This window comes from Chlorocebus sabaeus, chromosome 9 (genome assembly GCF_047675955.1).
Source record: "Chlorocebus sabaeus isolate Y175 chromosome 9, mChlSab1.0.hap1, whole genome shotgun sequence".
Lineage (NCBI taxonomy): Eukaryota > Metazoa > Chordata > Mammalia > Primates > Cercopithecidae > Chlorocebus > Chlorocebus sabaeus.
Genome location: NC_132912.1, coordinates 77,428,547 through 77,443,965, shown reverse-complemented (window position 1 = coordinate 77,443,965; position 15,419 = coordinate 77,428,547). Strand labels below are relative to the sequence as shown.

Below are 15,419 nucleotides of genomic sequence, written 5' to 3'. Positions count from 1 at the left end.
CATCCACAGAATTTCACAGAAAGTGCATGTGAAGTAGAAAAGGTAGAGAACATCTGAAACCCCAAAGAAGTCTCCAACTCCATAAGGTGTCAGAATCAGAAGTGGCATCACAGAAGCAGAAGACTATATTCAAAGAGGTTGTGATTAACGGTGCCATTTATTATAGACAAGGGTTAGTAATAAATGAACCAGAAAGATACACTGAATTATCCAAATATGTGTGACTGACAGCAGTAGCAATAGTAATTTCAGACCAGTATGGGATAAGACTGCAATGAACTGAAATGTAAAAGGAAAGTGACAGAGATGGTAAAATATTTCTTATGAGGTAGAAGCAATAGGATGGAAAGGTTTAAAGGAGGCTTTCTTTCGAGAAAGAAAAAATAATCTTAGACTTTGCTTTTATTGTACAGAGAAAAAGCCAATGAAGAAGAAAATGTTAAGGGCCTACGATTGTATCTATGTCTTTATAAAGAAGGGAATAACTGACAGAGCATGGTTTCAAAAAGAAATTCAGGGGACAGAAATGAAAACCTATGTACTGGATAGAAAGAGGTTACTTCCACTTAAAAGACCCCCTTCTTCCTCTTTTTACAGGAGGGGAAAAAGAATGAGCCACAAACCATATTTTAATCATCTTTAGAACCCTAGGACTTAGTTTCTATGCTTCAATAAATGTTTCTTGTTGGTTTGTTTTTTGTTTTTTTTGGAGATGGAGTTTTGCTCTTGTTGCCCAGGCTGGAATACAATGGCACGATCTCAGCTCACAGCCACCTCCGCCTCCTGGGTTCAAGCGATTCTCCTGCCTCAGCATCCCGAGCAGCTGAGATTACAGGCATGCACCACCATGCCCAGTTAATTTTGTATTTTTAGTAGAGACGGGGTTTCAGCATGTTGGTCAGGCTGGTCTCGAACTCCTGACCTCCGGTGATTCACCCGCCTCGGCCTCCCAAAGTACTGGGATTACAGGCATGAGACACTGCGCCCGTTCTCAATAAATGTTTACAAGTGAGCTTAACAGTGTATTTTCATCAACACAATACTTAATGACAGAAAAGAAGTTAAAATATTCACTTTTAAAATTAAAATTTCACTTAGATAAAAAAAAAATAGGAAAATTATTCAATCTTCAAGTAGTAAGGGCTAAAATGCCCCTACATCCATTGCAATTCTTTTTGAAATCTTCACTGTTAACTCAGAAGCTGATATACTAGTGAATGTGATTATTCAACTGTTATTTCAAAGACTATTTATTCTTTAAGTTACCTGCTTTTGAGAGAATGCCATTTCCTTTTGCTATGCCAACATAGACTAGAATATTTACAACATCAGAAACTTCAATATGGAGATTTGTTGTTCCTATATCATGATCTTTAGCAGCAACTACACCTGTGTATAAAACAAAATTTTACTTGACAAAATACTTTATATATATAATAGTATAATCAGATATCCCTCCAAATTAGCTATCTGCATAATTTAACTATAATTTGAATTTTAGTTTCCTTATTACAAAAACCTGTTCCAAAAGCCACAATCTATAAAACACCCTATTATTTCAATAATTACATTTCTATTATAATAAAATGTACTATGGTTAAAAATCAAATTAATAAAAAATCAATTAGCAGGTACTTAACTATATTTTGGCTGTTAATTCCTAAAATGTTGCTTAATAGAAAAAAGGATGGATTAAAAGAACAGATTTAGTAAAAACTAAAAATCATTAGACAATTTGTACGAACAGAAATTCTTTTTTTGAGAAGGAGTCTCGTTCTTTTTTTTTTTTTTTTTTTTTTTTTTGAGACGGAGTCTCGCTCTGCCACCCAGGCTGGAGTGCAGTGGCCGGATCTCAGCTCACTGCAAGCTCCGCCTCCCAGGTTCACGCCATTCTCCTGCCTCAGCCTCCCGAGTAGCTGGGTCTACAGGCGCCCGCCACCTCGCCCGGCTAGTTTTTTCGTATTTTTTTTTAAGTAGGGACGGGGTTTCACCGTGTTAGCCAGGATGGTCTCGATCTCCTGACCTCGTGATCCGCCCGTCTCGGCCTCCCAAAGTGCTGGGATTACAGGCTTGAGCCACCGCGCCCGGCCAGGAGTCTCGTTCTATTGCCAGGCTAGAGTGCAGTGCAGTGGCACGATCTCGACTCACTGCAACCTCCGCCTCCCAAGTTCAAGCAATTCTCCTGCCTCAGCCTCCGGAGTAGCTGGGACTACAGATGCACGCCACGACACCCAGCTAATTTTTCTATTTTTAGTAGAGATGGGGTTTCACCATGTTGGCCAGGGTGGTCTCATTCTCTTGACCTCATGATCCACCCACCTTGACCTCCCAAAGTGCTGGGATTTACAGGCATGAGACACCACACCCATCCTTGAACAGAAATTTTTTTTTTTTTTTTTTTTGAGATGGAGTCTTGCTCTGTCGCCCAGGCCGGAGTGCAGTAGCGCAATCTCAGCTCACTTGAACCTTCATGCCTCCTAGTTTCAAACAATTCTCCCTGCCTCAGCCTCCTGAGTAGCTAGGACCATAGGCACACGCCACTATGCCTGGTTAATTTTTGTATTTTTAGTAGAGACAGGGTTTCACCATGTTGACCAGGATGATCTCGATCTCCTGACCTCGTGATTCACCCGCCTTAGCCTCCCAAAGTGCTGGGATTACAGGCGTGAGCCACTGTGCCTGGCCTGAACAAAAATTTTTAAAAATCCAATATAATTCATACATAGGAGAAATGTGAATATATACCTACCATAAGCACTGCACAACCTGGGTCCTAGATCAGGACGTACAAAAAATCCTGGCAAATGAGAGGCCAAATTGAATTTTCCTTCTGGATTACAATATTCCGGCAATGGCAGACTTTTTAAAAGATCTTCGTATCTGAAGAATAACAACATTGCCTTCTTATAAAGATCTGCATTGATAAGTCTTTTCACATACATAATTTTCAAGTTGTTCAAAACACCAGACTACCTTTCCATAAGACAGGTAACAATTTTCCTTGACTCAAGTGATACTGACTAAAATAGCAATTCTGCCTCTCCAACCATTAAAAGCTGTAATAGAAGGGAGGTCCTAAACAGGGTGCTGTGTTCTCTTTTTTTTTTGAGACAGAGTTTCACTCTTGTTGCCCGCCTTGGCCTACCAAAGTGTTGGGATTACAGGCGTGAGCCACTGCGCCCAGCCTCTTTAACGTGAACATTCTTTCCTTCACTGCCCTAACATAAAGACTTCCCCACTGCTGAGGCTACCAACTCAGTTTTGCTATCAATCAATCAATCAATCAATCAGTCAGACAGGGTCTCACTCTGTCACCCAGGCTGGAGTTCAGTGGCATGATCTCAGCTCACTGCAGCCCCCACCCCCGCGGCTCAAGTGATCCTCTCACTTAAGCCTCACGAGTAGCTGGGACTACAGATGCCTGCCACCATGCTTGGCTAAGTTTTGTATTTTTTCGTAGAGATGGGGTTTTGTCATATTGGCCAGACTGGTCTCCAAGTCTTGGACTCAAGTGATCCCCTCGCCTTGGCCTCCCGAAGAGCTGGGATTATAGGTGTGAGCCACTATATGACACTCAGCCTCAAGTTATTTATTTTTAATTGAGGAAGAAAAAGTCTACAGGTCACATTTACAGTTACTTATTCTATCTCTGGGGATACTCCCAGCTTGATCTCAAAAAGTCAGGTCAAAATGAAAAGTTTCAAACCTTGCGGGCATCATAGTCTTGAAGTCTTCTCCTGAAGGCCAATCTTTCAATTTTAAAACAACTGTTTCTCCACTTTTGTTTTTCTGCCGTTCTATAAAGAATGTAGTTAATTACTAAAAGGGTAATTTCTGCCTTTTTATCTTTATTAACATTTGGAGAGAAAGAAATGTAAATGAATGATTTGATTGTTGCACATTACATGCTTAATGAATGCTTGCTTATTGACTTATTACTTATGTACTTATGTAGTATTAAAACCTTTATTCCTTTTTTACATAAACAGAATTCATTAAATTACCCACTTGTAATATCTCAAAAATTGTTTTTAAAAATCTTGGTAACATTACAATCTTACATTTACACTTTTAATTTTCAAAGAGTTTTACATAAATAATTCAATTTTCACAAGCTTATGGAACTGTCAAACATTTCTCCGTAAGTAAAACAGTATAAACGGCATCTTTAAGGTCAAAGGAAATTAGTGGTAGAGACAGGGATTGGGACCCAGTATTTTGTTTCCAATTACTTGTTTCTTTTTATTAGACAACAACGTAAAACAGATGTTTCAAAGACTTAAAATCTGTTAAGTTACATTTGGAATTTATCATTTTGAAGGAGTATGATGGAGAAAATAGTAAAATAAAAACGAACATACTTGAAACTTCTTCAAAACCATCCCAGAATTCCTTAACATTGGCATTTGAAATGATGCTATCTTTGCAGTTCAGGAGATCAGCTTGGTGGTCTCCAAAATCAAGACTAATTGATTCTGCCTTCCATAGGCTAATGTTCATTTTCTTATGCACACCAGAAACCACTGCAGGCTTATAAATAAATAGATAAATAAATAACAGTTAAAAGATACATAGACTTTGTTTTTTGTTTTTGTTTTTTTTTTGAGACAGAGTCTTGCTCTCCTATCCAGGTTGGAGAGCAGCGGCCTCATCACACCTGACTATAACCCTTTGGGCTCAAGCAATCCTTCCACCTCAGCCTGTTCAGTAGCTGAAACTATTAAATTTCAAGCCTAATGAGTGATTCTCTGAGAGTGAGTGTCTCCTTTGAAATTATATAAATTCAAATCCCCTCAAAGCTTTCTTACACTTGGTGGCGGGGGGGTACATGTCCTCTCCACCCAAATTCCCTAACAGCTTTCTAATAATGCAGAAACCAGTAATGGAAGATTTACAGCTTCTAAAACAACAATAAATGATATATAAAAACATATCTAAGAACATCTGATATATTATTCTCAGGTTTTAAACAAATTCCTGTATTCTAATGAAGCAGAATTCTGGAATACAGAGAACACAGTAAGCTATGACTTAAAAGTTTCTGAAAAATGATATTTACTAGGCTGGGTGTGGCAATGCATTCTTGTAGTCCCAGTTCCCAAGGCTGAGGTGGGAGGATTGCTTGAGCCCAAGTTTGTGTCCTGCCTAAGCGACACAGTAAAACCCTGTCTCCAGAAACAAACAAACAAACAAAAAATCTAAGTGATTATTAGTATTCTTAAACTAATTAAGATAAGATAATTAAGATAATTAAAATTTAGGAACCACAAAAGCAGAATAATCTCTAGCTAGATTTTTTTTTTTAGAATACAAAAGACATCTTAAAAAAGAAAAAAATCCTAAATTCTGGTTTACTACATGGATGAATGTTCCATTAAACATTTTTTCAATGAGCCAATAATATATACAACTTTAAAAAGAGGTCCAGGTATTAGTTAACTTGCTGGCAATTCATGCATTAATTCCTAGTGCCTAGTACCTGTTCAATAATATTCCTGCTATTATGGTAATCAGCAGCTTGTTGAAAGTAAATTTTTAAAACAAGGTAAGGGTTAAGCTAATTAGTATATCAAAATAATTCAAAGCAGAATTCTTAGGCTATCATCATGATCTTATTTTTTTGGGAGACAGGGTTTCACTTTGTTGCCCAGGCTGGAGTACAGTGCACGCGATAATGGCTCACCGCAGCCTGGACTTACTGGGCTAAAGCAATCTTACTGCCTCAGCCTCCCAAAATAGCTGGGACTACAGGTGTTAACCACCACGTCTGGCTAATTAAAATTTTTCGGTAGAAAATGGGTCTCACTATGTTGCCCAGGCTGGTCTCCAACTCCTGGGCTACAGCAATCAATCTTCCCGCCTTGGCCTCCCAAAAAGTTGGGATTATAGACATGAGCCACAGCACCAGGCCTGTAAAGCTTTCTGATTAGACTCCTTGCCAATGGTATTATTCTCTTCTAACTCAACTTCTAATCTGTCTTGCTGTCAGTTACTATAAAATGACAATTTGATTATACAGATTCCACAATTAAAACTAGCACCTACAGTATAATGTTAAAACTCTTTAGTATGATATAGAAGGGCATTTCATCATTCCTCTAGCCATCTCCTTACACCACTCTCCCCCATGAACCATCATCTATGTTGCAGATAATCACACCTACTCAGAGAGTTCCCTGAACACCTGTTCTTGTGTATGTCCAGCCTCTTGTCCATCTAGCAAAAAACTTCACTTAACCTCTAAGGAATCAATTTAGACTACCTTTTTGAACTAGTATCCTAGCTTTGACATTTCCTTTTCTGGGTTCTCATAGCACCTTGAACAAAGTTCTTAAAACACTTAACATAATTATGAAAACAATTATTTGTGTGACTCTTTTCTACCTCAAAAGCCCACACAAATTAAATAAAATTTCAGCCCAGTAATGTCATCAGGGTTTCAAGGAGAACAAGGCAAAAAAGACATGCTAAATCTTGTGTATATGCAACGCGCAAGTGTGCATTTCTTTTTTTGGGGTGAAAGATTCGCTTTCATCAGATTTTGAAAGGGATTAGTTACCTAAAAAGATCAAGAAGCATTGCACTAAAATGGTTCTTACTCATTTTTACATAGCTTACTCATTTTTATATTCTTACTGCCTATGACAGAGACTGGATCTCTTATTAGATGCTCAGTAACAGTTGAATGAACAAAGTAAACATTTTCCAGAAAACAAGAAATAAATTTAACAGAATAATACTGTCATACAAATACTTAATTTGTTCATATTTTTTGCATTAATGTAGTAAACTGCCATCTGAAATGTATATCAAACATTATCAAAACTTTTGTCCAACAGAAAATCATTTATATTAGAGGAGAAAGAACAATATAGTTTGTCATTCAAGATTTGATGAACTAATTTGTAAGTAAATGTTCTATGTATAAATATTACAGACAAGAACATCTACATAGGTTCATGAAAAATGCTGTTAATTATTACTATTTTAATAGTAGACATGGATCTACTAACTGGACTAAAATATCAATCTAAAAAAGAGGAGAAAGGAACTGCATTTTGTAAATTCAAGATGCTATTACATGTCTGTTCTGACAGATCAAAAACTAACATAAAATAATCAATGCTTCCCTGTTAACTCATATTAAATCTGGCCAAAAAACAGGAATTGAGAAATAAGCATTCTGACAATCTTTTTGGTACTTTCATATCTTATTGTCCCCCAAATGTGTTAAGTACTATTTCCCCCCTCTATTTCTATCCCTAAGGAGGGAACCATTCTATTTAATAAGCTTCAGTTCTACCAAGAGTGTTCTTAGTCAGCCTAAAATACACACCTGTCCTTGTTTCCAACATTCTTTGAAAAGCTTCCAATTATTGCTATTCTTATAATCCTTAAGCCATAAAATATGCTTCTCACAGATCCAAGAATGTGGTATATCACTGTATAATTTATTATTTTCATCCACTGCAGATATTATGCTTTCTTCAGGCTCTTCTTTAAGCTCTGGTTTTACATTTATCTTGGAGGTTTTACTTGGTGGAATTTTGTTTTCAACAACTGAAGCAATTATGTCATCAAGAATGTTAGGCATAGTCCGTCCACTTTTGCTACTCTATTAAGGAAAAAACAAAACAAAACAAAAAAACCCTGTTTTTGAGAGAAATCATATACATTTTCCTCCCACAGACTTATTTTTTTTAAACAATATCCCCACACTCCAGAATATATGCACTTAGATTTGAGTTCCTATATTCCTGACAAAATACAAACCAGAAATCCGGTTGTGTGAGAACTGCCAGGTCTGAAGAACTTGGAAGTACAGCCTTCCTGTCTTTTACATCGTTATAGGCCTGGGACAGAGAATACAGGTAGGTGGCATCCCTCATATACATTTTTAAAATATTTTTAAAATTTTATTTTATAAGAAATAGAGATGGGGGTCTTGCTATGTTGCTCAGGCTGGTTTCAAACTCCTGGCCTCAAGCAATCCTCCCACTCAGCCTCCCAAAGTGCTAGGATTACAGGCATGATTGACCCCCCCCAGCTCACTACAACCTCCACCTCCCAGGTTCAAGTGATTTTCCTGCCTCAGATTCCCAAGTAGTTGAGATTATAAGCATGCACCACCATGCCTGGCTAATTTCTGTATTTTTAGTAGAGACGGGGTTACACCATGTTGTTGGCCAGGCTGGTCCCTAACCCCTGACCTCAGGTGATCTGCCTACCTCAGCCTCCCAAAGTGCTAGGATTACAGGCGTGAGCCACCACAACCAGCCCCCATATACTTTTTTTTTTTGGAGATGGAGTCTCGCTCTGTCGCCCAGGCTGGAGTGTAGTGGCGTGATCTTGGCACACTGCAACCTCCTCAGCCTCCTGGGTTTAAGCAATTCTCTGCCTCAGCCTCCCAAGTAGCTGGGATTACAGACACATGCCACCACACCTGGCTAACTTTTGTATTTTTAGTAGAGACAAAGTTTCACCATCTTGGCCAGGCTGGTCTTGAACTCCTGACCTCGTGATCCAGCTGCCTCAGTCTCCCAAAGTGCTAGGATTATAGGTGTGAGCTACCGCACTCGGCGCCCCCATATAGTTTTAAAATAAATTATATTGCTCTTCTTTTTTCCTGGTAAATAATTAAAGCAAAAGTTGACTTCTGATTATTTTAAGTAACATTCAACAATCACTTTCACGTGGGTTTTTCCCTTCACTAGACAACTAGTTTCCCAATTCTAAAGGGGTATCTTAGGGATCTTCTGGAATCGAAGAGCCTCCCCTCCACCTTTCACCTTGGAAAAAGATGGAAAATGCCAGCTTTCAAGGTACAGTTATAATGCAAATAGAAACATGCCTAGCAATTTGGTACATTTGATTTCATCTGCATATTGGGTAGTTCAGAGCCAAAAACCAAGTCTCCAAATCATCTCTGTTTAAGGCCCACATTAAAACCAAAAATCTGGCATCACACTCACTGGGGCTCCCATTGAATATACTGGGGCAAAGGCAATGCCAGCATCTGTAGACCCCACACGTAGCTTTCCAGCTGTTGTAGTCAGCAAATCTCGTAAGGTTGAGCCTTGTTCATTATTCTGGGACACAAGAGGTGATGTTCTGCCATTTGGAGATTCAGAGTTGTCTTGTTCTCTTTCTTCTTTAATTTGTTTTTCAAGGGTAAGTTCTTTGTTTTCTGAAATAGAAAATTTCACAGATTTTGTTTCGTTTTTTGTTTTGAGATGGAGTCTCCCTCTGTCACCCAGGTTTGAGTGCAGTGGCATGACCTCGGCTCACTGCAACTTCTGCCTCCCAGGTTCAAGTGATTCTCCTGTCTCAGCTTCCTGAGTAACTGGGACTACAGGCATGCGCCACTACGCCCAGCTAATTTTTCTGTATTTTTAGTAGAGACGGGGTTTCACCATGTTGGTCAGGCTGATCTTGAACTCCTGACCTCAAATGATCTGCCCACCTTGGCCTCCCAAAGTGCTGGGATTACAGGCATGAGTCACTGTGCCCAGCCCTTACAAATTTTCATTCTATTAAGCATGGTGCTAAAGTACAGACAAAACTGGCCCCAGCATTTTCTAGTGGGAGATAAAAACTGAAGGAAGCATTAGTGATTTATTCACCTAAACACAAACCTGAGGATGAGTGAGGTTTGAAACCAGCCTGGCCAAATGGATTCAAATAATCTAAATGTAAAAAGGCGTACCTCAATATTTTAGACATGTTTACACCTGTTACAAATGAAAAACACTACAGCAAAGACAGGTAGAAAATACAGGTAAGCTGGCCGGGCATGGTGGCTCACACCTGTAATCCCAGCACTTTGGAAGGCTGAGGCAGGCGGATCACTTGAGGTCAGGAGTTCAAGACCAACCTGGCCAACATGCTGAAACCCCGTCTCTACTAAAAATATAAAAATTAGCTGGGCATTGTGGCACGTGCCTGTAATCCCAGCTACTCAGGAGGCTGAGGCACGAGAATCGCTGGAACCTGGGAGTCAGAGGTTGCAGTGAGCTGAGATCATGCCATTGCACTCCAGCGCAGACAATAGAGTGAGACTTAATCTCAGAAAAACAAACAAACAAACAAACAAAAAAGAAAATACAGGTAAGTTACACATCTAGTGCTCTGGTAGCTTTATCAATATGCTCATCCACAAACAATTCTGTAACTAACTTTGGTATGTAGTTAAAGGAAGGCTAAGGCTGGGTATGGTGGCTCACGTCTGTAATCCCAGCACTCTGGGAAGACGAGGTAGACTGCTTGAGCCCAGAAGTTCAAGAACAGTCTGGACAACATGGCGAAACTTCACGTCTACAAAAACTAAAAAAAAAAAAAAAAAAACTGGCCAGTCGTGGTGGTTCACGCCTGTAATCCCAGCACTTTGGGAGGCCAAGGCAGATGGATTACCTGAGGTCAGGAGTTTGAGACCAGCCTGGCCAACAAGGTGAAGCCCTGTCTCTACTAAAAATACAAAATGAGTTGGGCGTGGTGATGCATGCCTTTAATCCCAGCTACTAGGGAGGCTGAGGCAGGACAATGACTTAAACCTGGGAGGCGGAGGTTGCAGCCAGCCGAGATTATGCCATTGCACTCCAGACTGGGAAACAAGAGCAAAACTCTGTGCTCCCCCACCTCCCAAAAGAAAATTAAGCATTGTGGTACACGCCTGTTACTATCAGCTATTTGGGAGGCTGAACTGGGAGGATCACCTGGGCCTGAGAGGTCAAGGCTGCAGTGAGCAACAATTGTGCCACTGCACTCCAGTCTGGGTGATAGTCTCAAAAAAAAAAAAAAAAACCCCACCCTAAAAACAACAACAGGCTAGTTCCTAATAAGCGAAGACAAAATGTTTTACATTGAACCTAACCCATAATTCAAGCAAAAGACCAAAGTAAATTGTTTACTTTGATATTAACAGTACTGTATTGTACAATGGTACATGGTTGGTTAGTTATACTATACTCCTCTCACACATACCTAGATAATCAATTATGTTTACCTTTTTTTTCCTCTCTGGCTTTTTGCTCTGCAAGATCTGCTAACCAGTGCAGTGGTGACTGGGATTCTGGAGGAGTTAACTTGTTATCTGTGCCTACATCACTCTCTGGGCTGCTGCCACCATTTTTCTCAGACTTCTGAGGAGTATTTTGCTGCTGAGACTCAGGCATGCACAGAGAAATTTTATTACTGTGATTCAGAACATTCTGTAAAACCTACAAAGGTAGAACAATTATATCTTTAAACACTTTCTTCAATTATTCAATTAGTAGTATAGATATAAGAAATTTACACAGAAATATAGCAAACATTAATTCATACATAAGTCCTATATCAAATTTCAAATAAATATCAAAGTTGACTTTATTTGAATAACCAGAGAGTTTTACTCACTTGAGATACACCATTCACTGTAGGAAAATTTCCAACTTGTAAATTCTGTTTGTTAGTACAATGACAATGGGATTTAATACCATATTTTTCTCTAAGAGTGTGCATGGCATCTAGAAGATCTGTCAAAACTACAAAATAAAATGGTAGTTAATAAAAAGATTACCACTAGTTGTTAATGCTGTAAAATTTTTTTCTTACAATATTTTATAATTGGGAATAATGGAGGTTTTCTTGTGCCCTTTAAATTTCTTCCATTTTTCTCCATTCTCTTCTATCTATTACAGATTTGATTATTCAACCAAATTTATGTTCTTTACTCTTTTATCACTACTAAAAATTAGATATGCTCAAAAATTGTAAAAAGCTTTCATTAAAAATCCAATAGGCCTTTTCATTACACTCTAGCTTTCTCCTTCTAATGGTGAACTTTCTTCATCACTGAGGCTTGGACTTACCTTCTAAGCTTTATTACATAGAGGATTTCCAATAACTGAGCAAGACAATTCAAAACTAGTTAAATCTTCTGTCTCCACCCTGTTATACTTCCACATACTCCTTTAAGTGTTCCCTTAATCTGCAGCAACCAAGAGCAGTTATATTACATGAAGAAGGTATACTTACCAGAACCAGGTATAATTTGGGTTGGCATTAAATGTTTGTGATCATGAGGCTGTCCCTTCACACACTTCATCCAAGCATATAGTTCTTTATCTGTAAGACAATATACCTTGTAGTATATCACACTCATGGTTTCACAATTATAAACTGATGGTTTAAAGAACTTAACGATTTTATATAATGTCTCATTGTCTAGAGTCACAGCCAATGAGAAAAAGAAAAAAATAAAAATAATGAAATAAAATGTCAATGATATGCTTTAGATGTTTGGTTCTGAAACAAGTCAGGAAAAACAGTTCCACCATTTCCTGAATTATATAAAAACAGTGATATAAAATGGATATAATGATAGCCTTTTAAAAAATTTCCAGTCATTATTATTAGTCACCTCTATCTTTTCTGTAGCTAATCTCCTCTTAGTTGTTTTTTCTGCCAAACAGAATTTATGCCTGATCCTAGTACATCATCAGACTGACACAGTTTGAGATGACTGTTAAATCATTTTCCTCTTATGCTTCAAAGACATGTAGAGGAACATGAGACATGTGAAAAAGCTGGTACCATACAGTTATTATTAATTGCTATTGCTGACTTCAAATAAGCTTTCATCCCTGAAGTTGTAAACAATTAAGGCATACCATAGGGCATAACATAAAGAATAAAAGCATTTGATATCTTGATCTCAAGAACTTTCTCTATAAATTTAGTGACACAGCTACTTACGATGTAGCTATAAGAGCTTCAGTGTCACAAAGCTCAATAAACTCAGCATAAAAAAAATCGAGAAACAGGCCAGGCACAATGGTTCACACCTGTAATCCCAGCATTTTGGGAGGCCAAGGCCGCGAATCATTTGAGGTCAGGACTTCAAGATCAGCCTAGCCAACGTGGTGAAACCCCATCTCAACTAAAAATAAAAAATCAGCCAGGTGTGGTGATGCATGCCTATAGTCTCAGCTACTTGGGAGGCTGAGGCAGGAGAATCACTTGAACCCGGGAGGTGGAGGTTGCAACAAGCCGAGATCACACCATTGCACTCCAGCCTGGGTGACAGAGCGAGACTCCATCTCAAAAAAAAAAAAAAGAAAAAGAAAAAAAAATCTAGAACTATTGCGTCATAAAAATATACATTCAATAAAATTCAAACCCAATCTAAAACTAGTCACCTTTAAAAGCTGTGACTTTCCTCTGCAAAACCTACATAGTAACTTACAAATGTTTTATATATTGCTTATATTTTAGACACTTATGTTGATTACCACTACATGAAGCTATATATTAAACCTACTCAATCTCAGTTTTATTATAATATTTAACAGTAAAATAGATATTTAGATAATACGGACAATAACCCAAGGCATAAGTTACACTTAAAAGAATGATATGGTAACTAACGAGACTATACTTTCAAAATTAATACTACTATGAAAATCAGCAGGCTGGGTGTGGTGGCTCACGCCTGTAATCCCAGCATTTTGGGAGGCTGAGGTGGGTGGATCAGCTGAGGTCAGGAGTTTGAGACCAGCCTGGCCAACTTGGTAAAACCCCATCTCTACTAACAATACAAAATTAGGCATGGTGGCCCATGCCTGTAATTCCCAGCTACTCAGGGAGGCTGAGGCAGGAGAATTACTTGAATCCAGGAGGCCAAGATTGCGCCACTGCACTCCAGCCTGGGCAACAAGAGTGAAACTCTGTCTCAATGACAACATCCCAAAAAAAAAAAAGAAGAAAAAGAAAATCAGCAGTAATACATCAATTTAGTTTTAATACTCTTTATCTTATTCAAAGAAAGAATTTATGGTAGCTTACATATATATACATACATACAAAACAGCAAAACAGAGTAAATTAACTTTTTTAATTTGGCAAAGGAAAACCAAAAGTAATATGAAACCAGGAAAAAAGAATTTGAAATGCACATCATGTCATCAAGTTTTATAAGAATTGAAAATGTCAAAATACATGTATTATGGTTTCACATTTTACTCATATTAACATATTTATTGCATATCCCAGAAACACTTAGCTGTACATGTTCAGCTATGCTTTCACATTTGCTCAGGTTTCTTTGGTAAGAAAGGATAAGCGACTTTGGTAATCCTATCAGTAGAAAATACTGATGGTTAAATCATGGTTCATCTACCTGATATACTACTCTGAAAAAAGAGCTGCCTGAAATGAAAATGACATTCATTACACTTTGAGACAGACAATCTATACTAAATACTTCTAACGTTTCCACAGTTCTAATTCTCTTATTTCATCAGAACTCTACTCCCAACAAAAAATTCAATACCAGTTTTAGGTAGTCACTTCCAAAATTGCCTTGGATAATCTTTCTAAAACACTTTTGATTCATTTAATTACTTCCTTTTTGAGACAGGGTATCACTGCGTCACCCAGGCTGGAGTGCAACGGGGCAATCACAATTCACTGCAGCCTCTATCTCCTGGGTTCAGGTGATCCTCCCACCTCAGCATCCCAGGTAATTAGGACTACAGGCACACACCGCCATGCGCAGCTGAGTTTTTGTATTTTTTTGTAGAGACAGGGTTTTGCCATGTTGCCCAGGCTGGTCTTGAACACCTGGGTTCAAGCAATCTTTGGAAGCCAGCCTTGGCCTCCCAAAGTGCTGAGATTACAGGCACGAGCCACCATGCCCGGCCTACTTCCTTTTTTAAACTTTACATTATCTCTAGCTGTATTAATAAACAGAACACTGTTTTTGTGCCATTTGTTTACCTAGAAATTAGAAATAATTGAAAGGCTGTTTCCAAATTATAAAGATTTCTTTTTTATTCTCTAAGAACTGGAGTCAGCTTGGGCAACATGATGAAACTCTCTATGAAAAATACAACAAAATTAGTGAGGTATGGTAGTGTGTGCCTGTGGTTCCAGCTGTTCAGGAGGCTGAGGTGGGAGGATCGCTTGAGCCCAGGAGTTTGAGGCTGCAGTGAGTTGAGACTGCACCACAGTATTCCAGCCTGGGTGACAAAGTGAGACGCTGTCTCCAAACAAAACAGAAAAATGGGGATAAATGGGGTGGGTGGCCGCATATTCCTCAACATTTGTATTTGTACTCTAAAGACCAATATTTAGGAAAATCAATTTACATTTACACTAGTAAGTATTCAACTGTGACTTATAAAGTATGACTGTGTAATTCACAGGTCCTAGAGGACTTCAGGCTTCTACCACATTGCAGTCTTTTAAAAAATTTTTCAATAGAGACAGGGTCTTGCTCTGTCCCCTAGAGTGGAGTGCAGTGGCACAATCAAAGCTCAGTGTAACCTTGAACCCTTGAGCTCAAGTGATCCTCCTGCCTAATCCCAAAGCACAGGGATAATAGGCATGAGTCACAGTGCCTGGCCCACACATTGGAATCTTAAAGCAACAAAGCCTAA

The 15,419-nt window shown here is 38.6% G+C and overlaps 1 protein-coding gene across 7 annotated transcripts in view; it reads right to left on the bottom strand.

The window, feature by feature from the left end:
• The window catches only part of JMJD1C (jumonji domain containing 1C), a 364,249-nt gene that overhangs the window by 14,646 nt on the left and 334,184 nt on the right, over window positions 1-15,419 (bottom strand). For all 7 annotated transcript variants that reach the window (XM_007963314.3, XM_073019110.1, XM_038010370.2 and 4 more), the window contains 9 exons: window positions 12,016-12,105; window positions 11,395-11,522; window positions 11,003-11,216; window positions 8,973-9,187; window positions 7,337-7,615; window positions 4,362-4,530; window positions 3,707-3,797; window positions 2,750-2,880; window positions 1,267-1,389 (listed from right to left, as the gene is read on the bottom strand). In XM_007963314.3, the coding sequence (XP_007961505.3) occupies window positions 1,267-1,389; window positions 2,750-2,880; window positions 3,707-3,797; window positions 4,362-4,530; window positions 7,337-7,615; window positions 8,973-9,187; window positions 11,003-11,216; window positions 11,395-11,522; window positions 12,016-12,105 (1,440 nt within the window). The remainder of the gene's footprint in view (window positions 1-1,266; window positions 1,390-2,749; window positions 2,881-3,706; window positions 3,798-4,361; window positions 4,531-7,336; window positions 7,616-8,972; window positions 9,188-11,002; window positions 11,217-11,394; window positions 11,523-12,015; window positions 12,106-15,419) is intronic.